General features: G+C 36.6%; 2 protein-coding genes across 2 annotated transcripts in view; both read right to left on the bottom strand.

The window, feature by feature from the left end:
* LOC134848194 (putative uncharacterized protein DDB_G0277255) overlaps positions 1–20,710 on the bottom strand; it is a 219,297-nt gene that overhangs the window by 3,384 nt on the left and 195,203 nt on the right. The window contains exons 2-3 of the mRNA XM_063865568.1: positions 3,079–3,279; positions 2,343–2,823 (exon numbers count right to left, since the gene is read on the bottom strand). Coding sequence (XP_063721638.1) covers positions 2,343–2,823; positions 3,079–3,237 — 640 coding nt within the window. The 5' untranslated portion in view covers positions 3,238–3,279. The remainder of the gene's footprint in view (positions 1–2,342; positions 2,824–3,078; positions 3,280–20,710) is intronic.
* Positions 13,425–14,483, bottom strand: LOC134848203 (WD repeat-containing protein 5-like). The gene has a single exon (XM_063865579.1). The coding sequence runs from the start codon at positions 14,478–14,480 to the stop codon at positions 13,503–13,505; it is 978 nt and encodes a 325-aa protein (XP_063721649.1). The 5' UTR covers positions 14,481–14,483; the 3' UTR covers positions 13,425–13,502.

Here is a 20,710-nt window from a genome sequence, read left to right as displayed (position 1 = left end):
ATTTTATACTGGTTTGACTTGCAGGAGTTTGTTGCACTTTCAATTTTTGCTATTTGCTATAATAATTTTGACAGATAGGCGTCACTTGCATTACAACACAAAACAGCATGGTTAAGGCAATGACAGTAAATGAAAGGGCCCAGCGGTGGACCCTACGACCAACTACAGTCGCCGCAAATTGCACGGTACAACCCTCCCGTTTAACCCTCCCCTGCACGGTACAACCCTCCCGCAGAAAGCATAAAAACAGAAAATTAAACAAAAGCCGCTAAAAGACGAAAATCATCAAAACACTACCAAAATTTTCATTGCTTGGCTCTAATTGTCTATAATAATAATCCATTTTGAAAACATGCCAAGTAAAACTATTGAATCTTAAATCGGCATCAAAAAAGCTTCCGAAGCACACCTTTCTGAGACATCAACAAAAAACTGAAGCATATACCAGTTAGGCCTAAAAAAATTTCAAAGATGCGACGATTAGCCTCGTGCCACTTGCGATATAAAAATAAAGCCATTAGTTGGAAAGGAGTAATGAATCTAAACTTTCGAATTTCAACGAAAAAATAGATGCCTATAGGTTCTTTGAATCTCTTTTAGACTTATGCTTTTTTGATAAAATTAACCAATTTGAGAAAAAAGGATCGATAAGTAAAACTTTTATTTCGCTGGGAAATCTGATAATTAAACTCCAGTCTCAAAATTAGAAGTCAATCACGCTTTTCGTGCACTGAATTTTTGCTGTTTGATATTGGAGTTTGCCTTACTTTTAACAAAGGAAATGACGTGAACTTCGAAAAACGAAAATTCAAACCGCGAAAAATCAAAATTGAGCGTGAACAATCTTATAGACTTTTTCCTGAAAAAACAAACGAAAAATCATCACAACATATATAAGAGTACTCACTACATTCATTATTCTCAATAAAATGCCAATAATAAAGCATGATGTCTCAAACAAAAAGCTTGAAAAAATTCTATTGAAGAAATCGTGGACGAAAAAAATCAAGAAAAACCTTATTGCAATTGTTATAGAAATCAATAACCTATGACCATCCAGCCAGAAAAAAAATCTCCTGAATCTCTTACGACACTCACCAAATTCATTCTAAGAGAAAACACTCTGTCATAATGCCTAAAAAAATCAGCTAAGTTATGATTTAAAAAAAAATTCGCATATTAAAACAATACGCAAAGCAATCAACTTAAATCAATTTCAAGTGAAATTGCTCTAAGCTATAACACGCCATATTAATTAAAACTAAACTAATTCCATGCACTTTTGGAAAAAAAATAAATCAATCAAAAAAACCATGCATCTAAAAAACTGAAAAACTAACGAAAAAAATTCTAGCTGATAATTTCAAAAACACTTTTTTTCTTAAGAAAAGTTATGGCGCGTATAAAAACCAAGAAATCATAAATTATAACACTTGATCACAACAAAACTATTAAAAATATACCAAAAAAGTTTCAAACTGAAGACCCGGAAAGTACGCTGAGAAACATTGAGACAAAATCAATGTATATCTAAAAAATAATTTCAGCTGTAGACTCAGTATCGCTTCAGTAGCTCTAGACCAGCTGTTAAACTACAACCCTTAAACGGGCGTCCTGCGAACAAAGTTGTTTACCGAAAAAAGTCTAGTACCCGATTGCAGCACTTGCTTATCGCAAGGGTGAAAAATTTTCTTACAACCTTTACAAGTCTCCCTACAAATACAAACGCATTTAAATATTTTTCCGCTGATGAAACGACGCAATATGAGGCCACGAAAACGAAATATTTCAGGCCGAAACTTTTTGAGACGAATAAATAGAAACAAATTGAAATTATAGCACATCACCCGCATTCTAAACACCCGTTCTATTCGAAATTTGTTTCTAAGGCTCAAATTTACTAACCTGATAAACTTTCAACCAAAAAAAAACAAATAGGACGGGTATTTAAAGTTCTGACAGTACTATATTTAAAGTACTATATTTCTGTTGGATGGTGTTAGTACATATTTCAGAAAATGATTCAAATCTGTTAGGCAACTTGTTTCCCTAGAAAAAAATCTAATTTCCACTTTGGTAGCGCCTGATAATCCAGAGCGTACAGATGGATCTTGATATGAATTTTGATTTTGTTTCGATTTAACTTCGATCAAAAAAATTTTTAATTGAACTTCAACCATCTTTTTTCATTTTGATGTATATTTGAGCTTTTGGTAAGCCTAAGTAACCATGTAAACTGCCTTCCCCTCCTGAATTGTTTAAAATATCATGATTCAACTGCAGTCTGATTTAATTTGATATGGGAGATAAAAACTTTCTTTCTGCCTTCTTTCTTTAGATACCTTTACTTTTCTTTTTCTTCTTTTTGGTCTTGGGTGGTTTTTGTACGTTGGCAGCAGTAGTGGAGGTATTTTCGTCACAGCTTTCATAGACACCAGATGACTGCGACTCTTTCCTCGCGTGGACATCAGCTCCTGTAGTGGGAAGGTTGCAGACTGTTTCCAATTTTGCGCATGCAAAACTCTTGTTTATTATTTCGTCTTCTTTATTCGGCAGTTTTTCAGCAGAATATTGAGTGTCAGTGTTGTTGTTCATGATGTCCGAAACTTCTTTGGCCGACGCCGATGGACTGCTCGAGCCAGGTGAGGATTCTCGGGATTCGGGGTGACTGGTGAAACGTCCGTTTCGCTCACTATCGCTCATGGCTGGGGAGATGTGAATGTCTTTGTTTTCAGGTTGGCTATTCAAACGTTGTGACAAATTGTCAAATTCATCTTCACATAATTCACTGATGATTCTAGCTTGCTCTTTTATGTCCTGGACCTAAAATTAGACTCAATGCAGGTTTCCTAATTTATTGAATGGGATCTTTCCCAATATTCCGTACCCAGCAATATCCAATAATCACAAGAGATAGTGCGTTTGACACAGGAGGCGCTTCTAACTTTGCATTTAACTACTTCTTTTTTGCAGATATGTGGGCCACAACTTAAAAATCACAAGGATGGATCCACACGTTTTTGTTCCGACGCCAGGATCTTTAATCGAAAAAGTCTAAATGAAAAAACGTGAACTCACTAATTTATCTGTGTAACTTCTCGGAAGACTGTCATATACCTCAAGAAACTTTTCATTGTTGTCATATCGCAAGGCTTTTCCCAGCAAATAAGAGAAAACTTCTGCACCTTTTTCAGAACACTCAGTTCTTTGGTGGCTCAAATCATTGTTTTGTTCCATAAAAGTGAAGTCATTTGTTCAAAATACAGTCATTTCAAACCTTAAATGAAACAAGGGTAATCGGTTACTGTGTTACTCGCTCAATCGTTATGCAAGGGCTAGCATTGCATTAAATTAAATTAAAAAACCAAAAAACAGGTTTCAATTTTTTTGTCAAAAAAGTATTTACTTCTCCAGGTGAAATGATTGACATGCAGATTACAATTGGTTCTGAAAAAAAACCAATTAACAAGTTATATCTTGTCAAAACTGGAAATACAAATAGCTCGCGTTGAAAATTGATACTTAATTTTATCCGCCATTCAATGTGAGCCAAAATAGGAAAAAAGTAAGACAAATCTTCCTCGTCGCCCAAATAATTTTCGGAATCCAAAAAGCGACTGACAAGGCTTTAATAGAAAAACTCTTTACACTTTACCCTAATGATAAATTCATACCAATTTCTGCTGTTCAATAAGTCATCTCAGATATTAATATAGTCAGTCGGTTAACCAACAGCATCTTAGTAGGATTTTAGAAAATCCGACAAACGATAACACTAACAATAAGACCACCGTCACTTGACCTGGGTGAGGGTCGAAGAATATTTTAACTTAAGACGAAGAAAACCGAAACATTCCTAAATTTAATATTCTAAGCCGGGGAAATGTACCAGAGAACTTAAAAAACATCTTTTTTAAAACGCTCAAGGGCTGAAAAAGCAACGATCAATTTGATTTTCACTTAAACGTGTCGAAATCAAAAAATAAAGGCAACCGAAACTCTGCGCAATTGAGCCGAGAGATTCAACAGCAGTCTGTACTCAGACTCAAAACATGGACAAGAAACTGACGGGTTTTACATGCGGTAAAAACAATCATGCAAGTTGCATTGGAATGAAACATCCGACCAGCGGCAGCAGGCCTGCTCCAGTAAACCCTGGGGGAAAATATCAACACACTACCGAAAAAACGACAAAAGCAGCTTTATAAAGTGCAATCAAAAAAAGTATAAATAAGCATCGAATTACTAGAAAAACCGGCTACGTCTGAGATCTGCGACCTAGAGACTAAGAGTCTCACACACTACCCACGTTAGCTTAAAAGGCACCAAACAGACGCCAAAATTAAAGCAGAGAACAGATGCTATGCAATTTCCAATGCTACAGTGAAATTTCCAAATAAGTGAACACTTTAAATTAACACTTTTATTTACGAGTAAAGTTAGAAAAAAGAAGGTTCATAACAATACACTAAGCTGATCGCTAGTGTAATGAACGCTAGTGAAGATCAAATGTATCACATTAAAAGGCTACCATTGAACTATTATTGCTGCAACAGAAAACTAAAAATAGCTTTATATTGCTTCCCTAACAGAAAACATTATAAATTGATCATATTCATTATCAACCTTTAAGAAAAAGGTTGTCCTAGACTCGAGAACAACATCAGCATAAAAAGATGAATCTGAAAACGAAACTCAACTTTATACCAAGGAATCGACCACTAATTCACATTGTTTTATGAACGCGGACAGATGAATGTACAACTATGAGTACAAAAATTGCTGTTTATCGTATAGTGCCGAACTCGTCTTTGAGAGAAGTGAGAAAGTCAGTCAGATCAACAAGACTTTTTCGGGGGTTGATAAATTAGACGATAAGCAATTTAGACGGAGGCACTTAAAAAGAAAAAAGACGATTGAGAATTATGAGAAAAAAGACGAAAATGAGAGAGATAAAAATTGTTTGCAGACAAACTGCGTGAGAAAAAATTGTTTGCAGACAACAGCTTAATTTCAGTGGCCAAATTTTTTTACATGTCAATCATGCAGAATTTATTCAATTCGAAACTCTCCTGTAATATTCGGATTTGACATTTTAGGCTCATTTAAACTAATTAATTTGATAGGTATTGACATTTTATGGTTCTTTTTGTATTTGTGAAACTTGACTCTTAAGAAAAACTTGTGTTGGCCCTATCTTTTTCATAGCAGTGTCGTCTAAAATGCAAGGTCTGAAAAAAACTATTTGTCTAATTTCGTTTTTGTAACATTCGTCTAATTTGCTTATCGTCTAATTTCCTAGGCCCCAGTTTTTCAACGGGGCCAAGGAAATTAGACAAGCAAATTAAACGACCGTAAAATAACTGAATTTAGACGATAGCTTGTCGCGAATATAAACAATCAGAACTTCGGCAATAATTTTTTTATTTAGAATGAAGTTATACTAAAACAAAAAGAGTACATTATCACAGAACTGATCAAATTCTGATTGTATACTAATTACTAAATATTAAATCGAAACAGCAAAGTAGATTTTTTAAATGCATAAACTATACAACTGTCACATTAATGACCTGATTTGTTGTTGGAGAACGAGTTTTTACCCAAACAAAAGTTACTTTTAGCCTGTAAACAAAATTCACGCAATTTGTACGTAAGTTATCGCCTAAATTCCGATTCCTTTTGACCGCCTAATTTGCTTGTGTAGTTTCTTAAATCCCGTTTTCAACAATTCTTCGAGAAAAAATCAAGCAGCGTAACTAATAGAAGGAGATTTCGGGCCTGATAACGTTATTTGTGCCGAAATATCAAAAACCGAAAAGCTAAAGACTGATTGATCAGCCTAAAAAACTTTAACCCAAAATTAATTGACAAAGCTGATCTATCTGTTCATTGTGCGTATAAAAAGGACAGATCCATGAAAGCATTAAAAGTTAATTCCATTCAGACCTTACATTATTGATGCTTCATGGCTTTCCTCAAACTACGCTGAAGTGAACGTTTTTTTGCTTCTTAACTTAATCGATTCATCATTTATTCCAGAAACTACACCTCAGGATTTTAAAAATATAAAAATAATCGTAGCTTTGAATGAAGCCTGCTACTTAAATGCTGTATGAAAAGTAACCACTGTAATTTTGAGTATATTACAGGCATTTATAATTTACTAAATAACAATTCAAGAAACTTTCCGAACAAATTTCAGCCGGCTTTATGCAATCTGATCTTAACCTGTGGCAATTCCGAAAAACTATGAATGATTAACTTTTAGACACGGGCAAAGCGGATCATCGCATCACTTGCAATACAACAAAACCGCAGCAATCACCAGTTTTAAATAAGCTTTAGTATTGAGCGAGCGGCCACTAAGCCGACAGCAAGTGAGTGGATGCCCATTGAGCCGAAAACAAAAAAGTCACAAGAAACTGTAGTGATGAAAAATTTTCGAACAGTTATATTTTCGAAACGTAGCAACACACTTCCTGAATCTTTCAAAAGAAAAATCAATATTTTTTGTTTTAAAGCGACGCAAAATAAAGTAACTAAACCCTAAGAACAAAAGCCGAAACCATTTAGACCAAATAAACCATGGCAAAAATATAAGTGAAAACAAAACCGAAAACCAAGGAAATATACAAAGTCAGGGCTATTAATTTTACGATTTGGCAACTAAGCCGACAAAAAATAAGCAGACAAACGAAAGTCAGACAATTCAATTTTTCCCGGAAATTTGTACACAAAAATTTAAGTTTCTCAAATTCAAGCATACTGAACAAAATAAGGTCTACCACATTTCTTTTAGCTTGTGTTCGAAGTCTCGAAGTTGCGAAGATTCACTAATAAAGCAATTTCACAATTTCTTGCTTACTCTCATACCGTGTGTTTCTTGTACTTCCTGTCTTACCAGTAAAAACTGTTTACGGAAAAAACCTAGTTCCCGATTACAAGTGTAAATGCACATAAATTACCAGTAGATCCCAAGTGGAAGATATTCCAAAAAATATACAAATAATTATTCGAATATGGAAAAAACATGCCTTGAAAGAGTTCAATGTTCTGCTAGACTGAATTGAATCCTAACGTCAATATGACCATCAAAAACCGTCAGATACTGGTTGGCCACTTACTCTTCCTTACGGAACTAAGAGTTTCAAAACAGTGTAAAAAAGACAATGTTTTGTATACAGATTCAAACTCAAACTAAAAAAAAAAACAATTTGTGCCTTAAATGTTCCAAGCTTCTGAAGTTACCATTAAAGTTTATTTGGACTTAATCCTGCGCGCGCTTTTGTGGCTTTTCGCTTCAATTGTTTAGCGAAGTGAAGGGACGAAGGTAACAAGTATTTGGGATGTTTATCGAGGTACTGGCTTGATTTATTCATTTCCACCTTCGGCTTAATATTTGTATCTTTTTAGGTAACCAAATAGGCCGGTCGATTATTTTGAGCAAAAAAACAAGGGACCTTGAGATAAAATTGAGGTTTCTGTAGTAATTTTGCCCGACTAAATAAAAGGGTGGAAGTCTTCTGCGTAAGATTGATTTTATACATAGGGCATTAGTAGAGTGTAAAAAATTAAAGTGATAGGATTGAGCTTGAGAGCATTATACATATAAGACCACTATATATAAAATGGCCTTCAATAACTCCAGAAGAACAAATCAGCAAAAAAATTATAGACCAATGAGCATTTTACCCAAGTTATCTCATTCTTGAGCGCATTCTTTTTAAATGTATATATTCGGAAACCCGCGACGAGTTGTGTTCTAAACAGCATGATTTTATGTCGCGACGCTCAACAGTTACGCAATTATCCTATTTTGACTTTTTTTCATTTTAATTATGAGGCAAGCATAGCTTGTTCAACTATATATTCTGATTTTCGTAAGACTTTGGACTCCTTGTCACACTATTTTACCAGGTATTTTAGGTCCTCTTTTTAATACAATTTTTATTAATCGTTTACCAAAAAATGTTACTATTTCCGATTGCTTTCTTTACGCCGAAGATTGTAATTTATCTATCACATATGAACTACAAAGGGATGTTACCTCATTTATCCTTTGTTTTTATCCTGATAAATGTTCAGTCATCCTTTTTTCAAAAACAATCTGATCACAAGGCTGTTTATGAATGAGCTTCCAAAGATCAATGTTATTAAAGATTTAGGTATTTGATATCGAGTGATCTATCTAGGAGCAACCATATCAGTGAGAGAGTATTTTCGAGCAATACACATTTTCATGATTAAATGTTATGTTATGATTTACATATCTACGAGTTTGTTACTCTTTCACCTTCCACAAATCTACCTGTTTTTGAATGCCGTTGAGCGCGAACTTTTAAAGCGGATGAATACTTTTTCAATCGAATTATTCCTGTAGTAAATTATAGTTCGGTAAATTATAGTAGTTATAGTACGCAAGAAAAATATACACGAGGCGAAGCTAAGCTTCGCACCACTTGCGATAGAAAAGAAAATCGAAAAAAAAACTAGATCTACCATAATGAATACGGCTAGTCGTGAAGCAAAGACATGCCGAGACAATATAATGTAAAATTAGCATCGGAAGATAATTTACCAAGCAGTAACAAATACCTTGGCAGAAACCTTTTGACCCAAAAAAAATCACCAATATTTAAATGAAACGTCCCCCTCGCCCTCAAAACACTCAAAAACATCATTTGCTCGTCAAACTAAACAATATGAGACAACTAAGCCGAAATAATATAGCCCGAAACCTATTAAACCCAAAGAAGGAAACTTAAAAAAAAATTAAAAAGTTTATAAGAAGTTATTAAGCCCCCCCTCGACCTCAAAACACAGACACGCAACTCTCTCACATACATACACACATACACACACACACACACACTCACACTTTTTTCAACCGTCGAAGGACGCAATATGAGGCCGATAAGCCGATATAATTCATGCCGAAACCTATCAAGCCGAAACAAGGAGGAAAAAACAAAAAAAGCGATAAGAATTGTTGTCATGAAAAAATTGAATTATATTTCTATTACGATGTTTAGCATTTTGTACAATCCATTGGTGAACATAAAAATCGGTTTCCTTTAAAACACAACTAAATGAAGTCTCTAAGCCAATAAAAGGAAGACCTGAAAAATTTGGGCAAAATAAAGTTTTTTTAAAAAAATATACGCTGTCAAGGTTAAAAAAAATTACAAACAAACAGCAGAAGTAAATGAGAACAGTAAACGCTACTATAAGAAAAACTAAAATTCAACAAAGACGCGGAACTGCGCTTCGCAAACACTTGCGAGAACACGACCAAAAAGCAGCTCCATCAAGTGACAAAAAAAAGTAGAAATAAGCCTCGAAATATTTAAAAACTCGGCTACGAGTCGGATTCCAATCTGCGACCTTGCAAATTTGGGTCTCACGCACTAACCACTCAGCCACGGAAGCTTAAAATTCCCAAAAATTGGCCACCAATAAGGCAGCTACATATGCTATTAAATTGCCAATTCGACGCAGCAAAAGTAGCACCAAACACAAAAAGACAATTTTGCATGTTATAAATCGCAAAGTATAAAGCCACATTATGTATAAATTATGCATTGCGAGATACATTGAAACAGAAAAATTCTGAAATCGAGTTTTTATTATTCTTGTTGTTTGAAACAAAACGCTTTTTTTCGGTTCATTTGATGAATTAAAAATGCATCACCTGTATGAACTTATTACCTAATCGAATGTCAAAGCACATGCTATCAATAAGCTGTAAAGGTGCTCGAAAACTGGCACCAATATTTGCGGCTTAGGTTGAAAAAAAAAAGAAAGTTCTTCTCAACACACTTTGCTTTGCAAGTGTAAATAAACGATTTAATTGGATGGTAAAAACAAAGCTGAAACTAGCCCACAAAAAGTTGACCAAAAGCGACCGAAAATTCTGAAGTCGAAAATTCAAAAAAATACCAAAGATGTATCATTAAAAAAACTTGAACTGCGAATTTATTGGAAATACACTAACAAGGGTGCACAGTGAGAGTAATTGACCAATGAGCGCAAATATACGCACATACAGGATGCATGTCGTGTATTGCATGCATGCTGAAATCTGTGTACAAAGTTGTTTACAGGAAAAAAGTCTAGTACCCGATTGCGAGTCCATCGAAAACCAATTTTAGGTGCCATGCTAATCACGATCAAAACAAAGTCAATCGCCGACTTACTTCACGAGCTCAAATGTTTTATCAGGTCTACATTCATGACGCAGTGATGTTTCTCTAATGGTAAGAATACCGAATTAAACCGCTATGACAATAAAAATTAACCCAGATTACAAATTCTGGCAAGAAACAAAAACGAATGAGTCCAAAATTCGGCATGTCGTTTCATCTGAGGAAACGACACCGGATGGTTCTAAACTAGAATTTAAAACGTTGATAATTAGAAAAGTTAATGAAATAAACACTCAAACTTAGAAGTTTTAATTGAAAAAAATATATACACAATCCAGTAAGATCAGTCAAATCGAGACGAACTTGAAGAAACGGGGAAAACATCTAGGCGGTAACACCTTTATGCAAACTGATCACTCAAGCTAGCTTGAGTCATCTTCAGAAGGACTGCGCAAATGAAGTGTTTCCTCGAGAAATACTTACAATCAATGAAACCTTCGGATCTTTATGTAAAGTGATAAAAGTCAAGTAATGGTGAAGAATAATTTAGCATTGAACGAGACAGAACATGGGTCTAGAACTGCCGCCTGAATTGCTAGATCCGACATGTCTCTCCAGCCGCAAAGGGAACTACCTCACCTTTCCCAAAGAAAGGTGCGCGTATAGCATGCATTTCCGGGTTTTTGGCTTTGAAGACTCGTATTTCGGCTGGATCGCTGTGTTTTAGTTCTAACCCTAGTCTTTCGTGCGAGCCTTATTCTTAAACCTGGTATCTTTACCTGAAACCCCATATAATCCAAGTATTTTATGAACCCAAACAAGAGTCCAGTGCCAGCTATAATGAAGGCCATTTTATATATAGTGGTCTTATATGTATAATGCTCTCAAGCTCAATCCTATCACTTTAATTTTTTACACTCTACTAATGCCCTATGTATAAAATCAATCTTACGCAGAAGACTTCCACCCTTTTATTTAGTCGGGCAAAATTACTACAGAAACCTCAATTTTATCTCAAGGTCCCTTGTTTTTTTGCTCAAAATAATCGACCGGCCTATTTGGTTACCTAAAAAGATACAAATATTAAGCCGAAGGTGGAAATGAATAAATCAAGTCAGTACCTCGATAAATATCCCAAATACTTGTTACCTTCGTCCCTTCACTTCGCTAAACAATTGAAGCGAAAAGCCACAAAAGCGCGCGCAGGATTAAGTCCAAATAAACTTTAATGGTAACTTCAGAAGCTTCGGTGAGACTAAAACTAGACCATGGTAGCCATGCCTGGTCCCATGCTGCTAGAAAAACACCGTTGAATAAACTACAAACAGTACAAAATACTGCTCTCCGAGTGATAACAGTGTGCACAAAGATAAGTGCAGAAGAATATTCACAATAGAATGTAAACTTTAGAATATCGGCCATCAACATCCTCTGATGACTACAGAATTTGCCCTTATAACCCTCACTTTTTCAAATCCGCTACACTTTTATCATCAACATCCTGAAAAGCATTCCCGAAATTATCATATCCTGGAACAGTCGAGCGTTGCCGCTAGATTACTACTTTACCGAAATAGACACTATCCTATCCGAAACTAATGCCCACACGCCATTCAATTAACTCAAAACAAACTTCTTCTATCTTTAACGATTTTAAATTTTTTGAAAAGCAATTACATACAAACAGAGTTAGTCAGGCCATATCAGACGCACCACTCCAAAAACTTAACTCGGACCACCTGAAATTTACCCGGCCGAAGATTCTTTCCCTACTTCCACTAGGAGAATATTATCCCAGGTGAGATCCGGATACAGCCCGTTCCTCGACACGTACTTGAACCTACGACGACATGTTCGCCCGTGTTAAGCTGCGACGTTTTCGGTTTAAGCATGCCGGAAGGGCTTTACGATAAAGCACCGGCTCGATTAATGGCCCTGATAAAAAATTCTGGTAAAAGGTGAATGGGTCTAAATCTTGAAAATGGAGGGTTTTAATGTCGGAATATTGAAACTAAAAGGACGAAGAGGAATAACCAAGAACGTCTGAAGATTTAACCAACTTTGGGTCGATGTTGCTAAAGAGATGAATTTGCCAATTGTTACCAATCGACACATGCATCATATTTGGAATGATGGGTTACATTTAAATCTTGCGGATTTTTTTTTTCGCCCATCGGTCTTGCTCAGTGCAGGACCAACCGTGGGGGAGGGAGATGTCATCCATTTCGCCGCAGCCTGTCCCACCTTGAGGAGGCGGATGACACTGGGACCCCTCCAACCTTGACCGAAGTGGGATTCGAACGCATGTCACTCGTGTTGAGACACGTGCGCCTAACCCACTCGACCACGGCTGCTCCTGTAGATATTATATTATTACTGGCCACTGATTTTGAGAACTAACGACTAGCTAATAACGGGGAGAAAGGAAAAGTACGAATGATGGGGTAATAGATTTGTTTCGGGTTTTAATTTATATCGACTCGGTTGCGGAATACATATCCAGAAATTACGGATAATTCCTTCGTTTCGGTCCGGTTAAAAGCCGAATAATTTAAAGATTTTGGATCGTGGAAAAATCGCAGATAGTCGAAGTAACTAGGACAAATGGTCGCTAAAAGGCTGAAGTAAAAACCTCTGAGTCTCAAAAAGAGGGCGGTAAACATTACGACCATCATCAAGATTATTAGCAAATCCACTGACTTTCTTTCAGGTACCCTGTAACCTTACCAAAGAAAATCATTCACCTTTCGCCATAGTTCCTTCCCACTCACAGAGCTGAGAAAAACAAGACAACTCTCATAAAAATCATCTGACAAAACTCAAACCTCAGCCAATTTTAATATTACGATTCAGCAAGTGCACAAGTTGATTAAAGGGCCAGTAAGCATACAAAAATTAAAGTTAACTTCCGTTGAGAGATCAACAGTTACCTTCAACGAAACAAAAACCTCTGGCGCTATATGAATACTTCGAAATTTCAAGATATCTCCGAAGATCAACATATTAGAACCATTTGATTCTAAACATGAAACGATTCAACAACCTCAGGATCTATTTCAAAAAGTTTGCGCAAATAAATTCCAAAACACAACTTTTCGAGCAGTATCAAATTTGCCAGCTTACTGATACTGAAGACTGCACATCAAGTATCAATTGTGTCCGAAGTGACTCAAAAATAGCATCCATTTTTCCGATAACTGAACCCCGCTTGACCGCTTCAAAAATAAATGAAAAATGTAAATCATTTTCGAATATAAAACAAGTTTGAATTTGAAACCTACTGATTCTACGTGAATTATAAACCAAACAAATACAAAGCTATAAAACAAAACCTTTTTCTATCTCAAATGAACGTTATAAATCTCTCCACATTTTAACACTCTTATCATTTTCAAGTGCTCCTGAAGCCAAAATGTTCTGAGTCGGATGGCAAGCGGTTGTAATCACAACATCAGAATGACCCGACAGCTTTTGCACAACTTCTCTGGATTGTAGATCCCAAATATATACCATTTTGTCTTCGGAGCCCGAAACAATCCACTTATTGGCTGTCACCGAAAAGTTAGCGGCAATACAATACTGCTCATTCAAATGACCAATATAGCTTTTAAGACATTTGCCTTTGTTAAAATCCCATAGTTTAATATGACTGTCAAGCGTAGAGGAAAGAACATATTTTCCATTGGGTGAAAATTTGACGAACGATACCGGAGGATTATCTGGGTTTGCTATAGTTTTAATGCATTGCCAAGTATTTGTTTCCCAAAGTCGGCATAAACCATCATATGAAGAAGTAACCAATAAATTACCATCTCTGTTGAAATCTACTGCCGATACTGGTTCTCCGTGGGCAGTCAACATTTTAATACAACTGCCAGACTTGACATCCCAGATGCGAACATTTTCGTCAAACGAACCAGAAACAAAAACTGAATTCTGAGGATGAAATTGGCAGCAAAAAACATAACTAGTATGGCCCTTATAAGTCGATAGACATTTTCCCGCCGCAACATCCCACAGCTTTAAGCTTCGGTCATCGGAAGCCGAGCAAATTTGTCGAGAATCAGGATCCCAACAAACATCCGATATTCCACGTTCGTGGCCGGACATAGTTTTCTCAAACTTGCCATCAAAGGCTCCCCAAAGTTTAATCACACGATCTGCCGATGCAGTTGCCAAAATTTCTCCATTGGGACTGAACTTCAAAGTAGAGACACTTTTTGAGTGCCCTGTAAGAGTGTATTTTAAAGAATAATTAGGTCGAAGAATTCCAGATTTAACGTTCTGAGAATCGCTACCAGGATTCGACGTTTTTTTGGCAGACCCATCCATTTGAAATCTGGAAAAACATGTGCATGCTTATTCTTCAACTTTCGTTCACCGCAATTTGTGAGGAAAAACAATCAAATTAGCCACCTTTATAATTTGCTACATCGCTTACATCTAGACTTTCCTGAATTTCACGGCAAACGATACATTCGAAGAGACGTCAACTTTGAAAGCTCATAATTAGTGTTAACGCCCAGAGCACATATCCCATCTCTAGTATTCATTCCCTACAATTTCAAGGCAAAAACACTTGGATTGTCTAACTTAACACTAATCACAGAACTTAAATCTAAAGTCAAAACTTAATTTCACTTTGAACCATTTCTTTGTGATCTTTCTCATTATAGCCCCCTTACCTTCCCAAAATATTAAAATCACAGTGTGAGGACAATAAATTTCTCTTTTGGCGGACAGGGGATGGGAAAGACCCTATAGTTAAAGTTCAACATTTGGAAAGCTTATTACAATTCAGTTAAGCCAAAACGCCTTGTTCCAAAAAGTACATACCTAATTAATATGACAGCACTTTGTAACATTCGTCTGGAAAAGAGATCTTCGACGCGCAAAAAGTCTACCCAATCTCGAACATGCGATACTTGCAATTTTCAGGCAAAAACAAATTCTATTAATTTTAAGCTGATTACTACAATTATACTTCTATACAAGGTTTCGCCAAAACAAAAACTGCACTTTGAAAACACAAGACAGAACACTGCCGTAAGTAGCTTTAAAAAGAAGTGAAATAAGGAAAAAAGATAAGGTTAAAATAACCCTTGAAAAAAACTTCTGCTATGTGTCTTACTCAAACCTCCAACCTGGAGATTAAGAGTCTCACTTTCTCGCATCTGTTCCATGATCACTTGAAAATTGAATAACATTAGCTACCAAAAAAAAACTGTTACATTTACTATTAAACTATCGATCCTGTGCAGAATTTTCTGCAATCTAAGGGATTATCACAAGTACCTAAATTATAAGCAAGACAAACATTTCAAATAAATTTCATCAGTGAATATGATTTTGTGATTTTGAATCAAAACTGCATTTCGATTAACAAAAAAGCCCTAACAAAAACCTCAAGGCAAAATCCTATGCAGAATGCAAAATATTGATGACAGTGTATAAAATTTAGTCAAACGAAATATTAGAAACCATAATAAAAAAAAACGCTCAATAAAATCCTTTTTTTTTCAAAAAAAATTACATCTATACCTCCCAAATTCAAAAAAAATATCTATTTTTCGACCAAGACATACATTTAAAAAATAGTACCACAGACACTAGACGTGAACACATGATACAGAGCAGCATAAAAATGAGTTAAAATCAAAACATTCAGAGAAAAAATATATATATTTTCAGAACGATGACAGTGGCGGGCGTCGTTTGTATAGGTCAAAAATGTGGCCGATAAATCAAGCGATACGTTCAGCGATACATATGATGATACGAAATGACTAGCAATCAGGTTTCGAATACATCATTAATTTTTTCAATTACTATTTTTTTTAAAAGATCATATAAGTGATTTTTCTTGAAAACTATTAGATAAACAGTTGTTGTCTTTAAAGGCTCAAGTCGTAAAAAAAATGTATGCGCACTCAAAAAGAAGCTCTTATAATCAATCAAACCTAGATTTAAAAAAAAATTCATTAATTTTTTTTGAAAAAAAACTCGAAACCGAGCAATCATTTTTGGGACTGAAAAAAGAACCAAGTGTTTTTTTTTTAATAAAAAATAATGATTTATAAACCACGCCAATTCAATAACAGAGAAAATCAAATGGATCAAATGATTTATAGATAGAAATAAGAAACAAAAAACTTCCAATGACTGCTTTAAAAAATAGAAAAGGAAGAATTGATTGACTACAAACTTTAAATAGTGAAAAACATAAACAAAGAAAACTCTCAAGAAAGCTGTCTAAAAATGGAAAAAAAATCAAGGCTTAAAAAATAAACACAGAGGCGAAGCAGAGCTTTGCAACACTTGCGATGCAAGAAACACATTGCACTACAAAAAAGTGAATGAAGAAAAAAGACAGCAGTCAAAAAAATTATGTTTGAAAAAGTTACATGAAAAAACATCAAAAGTTGAAAAATTACAGTTATAAAATATTCATATTTGTATCAGATGAAATTCATTATCGTTTAGCGATCGGCGACAAAGTTGATAATCATTTAACGATCGGCAAGAAAGGCGACAAGCATTTAACGATCGGCAACAAACTTTGTGTCGAAACCTATTGAGCCGAAAACAAAACTATTGTCATGCAAAATTTCATTCAATTTAAGTTTATACGACTCATGAAACTGAAAGACATAATCCTAAACGGATATGTTTTGCTTTCGAAATTACGCAAAATATGTTGACTGAGTCGATATAAGATAAGCTGAAACTGTTGAAATATTTAAAGAAAAACAAAAAAACTCTATAATAGACATGGCAAATTTACTTGAAGTTTCAGTAAAAGTAAAAACTGTTAAAATTGGAACAAAACCAATGCTTTAAAAAGGAAACCAATAAAAACCTTACCAGATAAAAAACATCGTTGAAAAAACGGAAATGGAAATTGAGATTATTACGACCGAAATTTATTACAACCTGAAACGGGCTTGAACAACTAACTATCTAAGTGGTAGTACTTATATTTGGATTTTCAAGAAATTGAGCTTGTCAGATGAAAGATCCTCAAGAAGTTATCCTCTAGAAGTGAAGATGCTATGTACAAAGTTGTTTAAGGGGAAAAAGTCTGGTACCGATTGCAATACCCTTGCTTATTGCAAGGGTAAGAATAACCTTCAGTAGAAAACTTGATTAAAAAAATGATGTGAAGAAAAAAACTAAATCACTGAAAAGCAGTTTCTTGAAAAGAAGAAAGTAAATCATACGGCAATTTTTTTTAAAGAAAAAAATGGTATGTCTGCGAAGCTTTTTTTTTAATCAAAAAACAGGATGCTTTTTTCAAATAAACACGACAAATCACCGCAGAGCTTTTGCAAAAAGAAAATAAACAAAAGACTGCAAAGCTTTTTCAACAGAAAAGTGAAATAATAAAGCAACAAATTGCCGCAGAAAACTTTTTACAATGACAACTTTAAGAATATTTTATGTAAAAAACGCCCAACTTGGAGGAGACGAAACACGAGAAAAACTTAAACCTTTAAACCAACACATCAAAACAATTCGACCGCACAAAGAATTATACAGACAACAATAACAGTAAAAATTTATTGAAACAGCAATTATCCAAAAAATCGTACACAAAAAAAACGTATAATTGTTAGTTGCATTGAGAAAAAACTTGAATATAAAACGCTCAAATCACAGCAAAACTTGAATTTTGTTGAAATCGTAGGCTCAAAAATCAGAAAATACTTTTTTGCTATTGTTATAGAAGTCAATTACCTTGCAATATCCAAAAACATTCAAGGTGAACAATCAGGGATAAAGGCCCTATCGGCTATAGCATAAGATCAAAGTGAAAAAGAGCTGGTCCCAAGGCCGCATCCCGGGTTCTTGGCGCAATGCCGTCATCGTGCTGATCCTGAAGAACGGGAAGCCAGCCTCGCAGATCAAGAGCTATCTTCCGGTCTCCTTGCTTGCCTGCGTGTCGAAGATGATGGAGAGCATGGTGACGAGGCGCCTGAAGATGTGGGCAGCGGACGTGGGAGCAATCCCGCCCCAGTAGTCTGGTTTCCAAAAGGGCCGGATGACACTGGACGCGATAGCCAACATCACCTAAAAGGCTTTTGACAGCCTCCAGAGACGTGAGAAAACCGTAGTCGTTGCCGTCGATCTGAAAGCAACTTTCGACAGACTTTGGAAGTTCGGGCTACTCCGCGACCTTGCAAGCAGGAAGCTCCATCCGGTCGCTCTTCGGTGGCTCAAAGCCTGACTGTCGGACAGACGCGCCGCCGTTCGTTGGGGCTCAGCCACCAGCCGCGTCTTCAAAGAGGGCGTCCCACAAGGGAGCCCTCTCTCCCACCTGCTTTTCTGCTTGGCGACAGCGACCCTGCCGACCAGAGTGTGCTCGGCGGCCCCGGGCGTGTTCGCCGACCAGTACGCTGATGACTTTACGATGTCTGCGTCCGCTAGAACCGTACCGGAAGCAGCCGACCTGCTCAGGCCAGCCCTTCAAGAAGTGGAGTCGTGGGCGAGCGACTATGAGGTCCTGCTCTCGACAAGACTTCCGCCCTCGTCGTCAGCCTGGACTCAAGGGAGACAGCAGGTAAAGCAGACCCTGCCCTCTACCTGCTCGGCGACCGAGTCGGCACCACAAAAGGAGTGAAGATCCTGGGGGTTACTCTGGACCCGCAATTGTCTTTCAGCGCCCACGCAGCAGATATGGCAACGAAGATCAAGAAACAAGCCCAGATACTGCAAGCCCTCTCAGATAAAGATTGAGGCCTCACCTCGGATGAACTGGCCGTGCTTATGCCAAACCAGGTGGCCTCTACGCCATCGACATCTGGGGACCGTTCCTGACTGAATCCAACCTCCAACCCATCGAGGTAGCCATCAACCGGGCGAACCGAGTTATCACCGGTACTCCGACAGGCACTCCGGCCTCGGCCTCCCTTACAGACGCTCGCTTCGGACCAATTTACCAGGAGATCGAAGATCGTGCGGCGCTGCTGTGTGACAGATACAGAAGATACCCAGAAGCACACCACCTACACGACACCAGGACTCAGACCAAGACTCCGATCAAGAGGAGAACAATCCTTCCGACAAGCCTGGCGCTCGGTGGCCAGAAGACGTCTTGACCAGAAGGAGGAAACGTCTTCGAGCACCTTGTCGCACAGCGCAAAGACAGGCAGCTTCAACAGTACAACGAAAACGCCCCGAGTCCTCAGCTCACCGCCGAACCTCAGGAGGCAAGCCGCTGGAACGCTCTGTGAACCGCTCGAGACAAGGGGAAGTCATTCTGTTCAAACTGAGAGCCAGCAGAGCCACTTTCCTCCGTCAGACTCAACATCGGTTCGGATACACAGATAATCCATTATGCGAGTACTGCGGAGAAGAAGAATCTTCCGAGCACTTTTTGATAAGGCGTCCCCTGATCAGTGAAAGGCTCCAAACACAAACACACACAAAGGGATAAAGGCCCTATCGGCTATAGTAAAAGATCAAAGTGAAAAAAAAAAGAAAAAACAATTTCAAACACATGAATGCAAAAATTAAAAACAATTGCCACAAAAAAGAACTTGCAGAAATTCTGAAAAAACTTCGAAAGCCTACGAAAATAACGCAGTTACATCAGAAATTAAGAGTTATTAAATTTATACGCAACGCTAAAACAGCAAGATCACAACAACAAAAAAAAAACATTAAACAAACGCCAAAAATGGAAAAACAACAAAAAATGCTCAAAAATTTCAACCAGATAGAACCACACGCCTAAATCTTGTTTAGAACTTGACGCCACAATCCTTTAACACAGTTGACAAAAATCTGGAAATCTAAACCATCAATTTATAACAACAACTCAAACCATCAACTTGCATCTAATTCAAGTAAAACAGCTGAAACCTAAAACAAACCTAACTAATTAAAACTAAAACTAGTTTCACGCACTTTTAGAACAAAAAAAAACAGAAACCAAGCATCCGAAAAAAAGAAAAAATATTTGCAAAAATAATTCTAGAAACATTCGAAAAAGTTTTATTTCTAAGAGAAAACTTCGGCGGCTATAAAAAACCATGAACTATTTTTACTCAGAAAATCTTTCGGAAAAATTACAGAAGTAATTACCCGGCAAGTAAGCCGACGAAAATTGAGTCGAAATCAATAAAGCCGACAAATAATCAGCTTATATCTTAAAAAATTTTCAGCTGTATAACAAGTATCACTTTAGTCGTTGAAGCCAGCTTTTGAAATACAGCTGTTAGACGTGAATCTAAACTAGAAACAGAGAACAGATACATTTGGAGGTGATTAAATTTCAGTCATCCTGTGGACAAAGTTATCTGCGGGAAAAAAGTCTAGTACTGGATTGAAATACACTTGCCTATCACAAGGGTAATAAATCGAGAAACCTCAAATCACTGCATAGCAGTTCGTAAAATAGAAAAAAAAGTAGCAAACCAGTGGACGACCTTGTTTAAAACATAGGCGCTACGCGCAATACACCGAAGGCATAGAAACTGAAGCAAAAACCAAACAACTTGAACAACTAATAATTGAAGAATAACAGTTCTAGAACAAAAAATCGTACTAATACATGTACA

Source organism: Symsagittifera roscoffensis, chromosome 1 (assembly GCF_963678635.1).
Source record: "Symsagittifera roscoffensis chromosome 1, txSymRosc1.1, whole genome shotgun sequence".
Lineage (NCBI taxonomy): Eukaryota > Metazoa > Xenacoelomorpha > Acoela > Convolutidae > Symsagittifera > Symsagittifera roscoffensis.
This window is presented reverse-complemented; position numbering and strand designations above follow the sequence as displayed.

Coding starts and splice junctions, on each gene's coding strand:
- LOC134848203 (XM_063865579.1), bottom strand. CDS start 14,480: ATGGATGGGTCTGCCAAAAAAACGTCGAATCCTGGTAGCGATTCTCAG.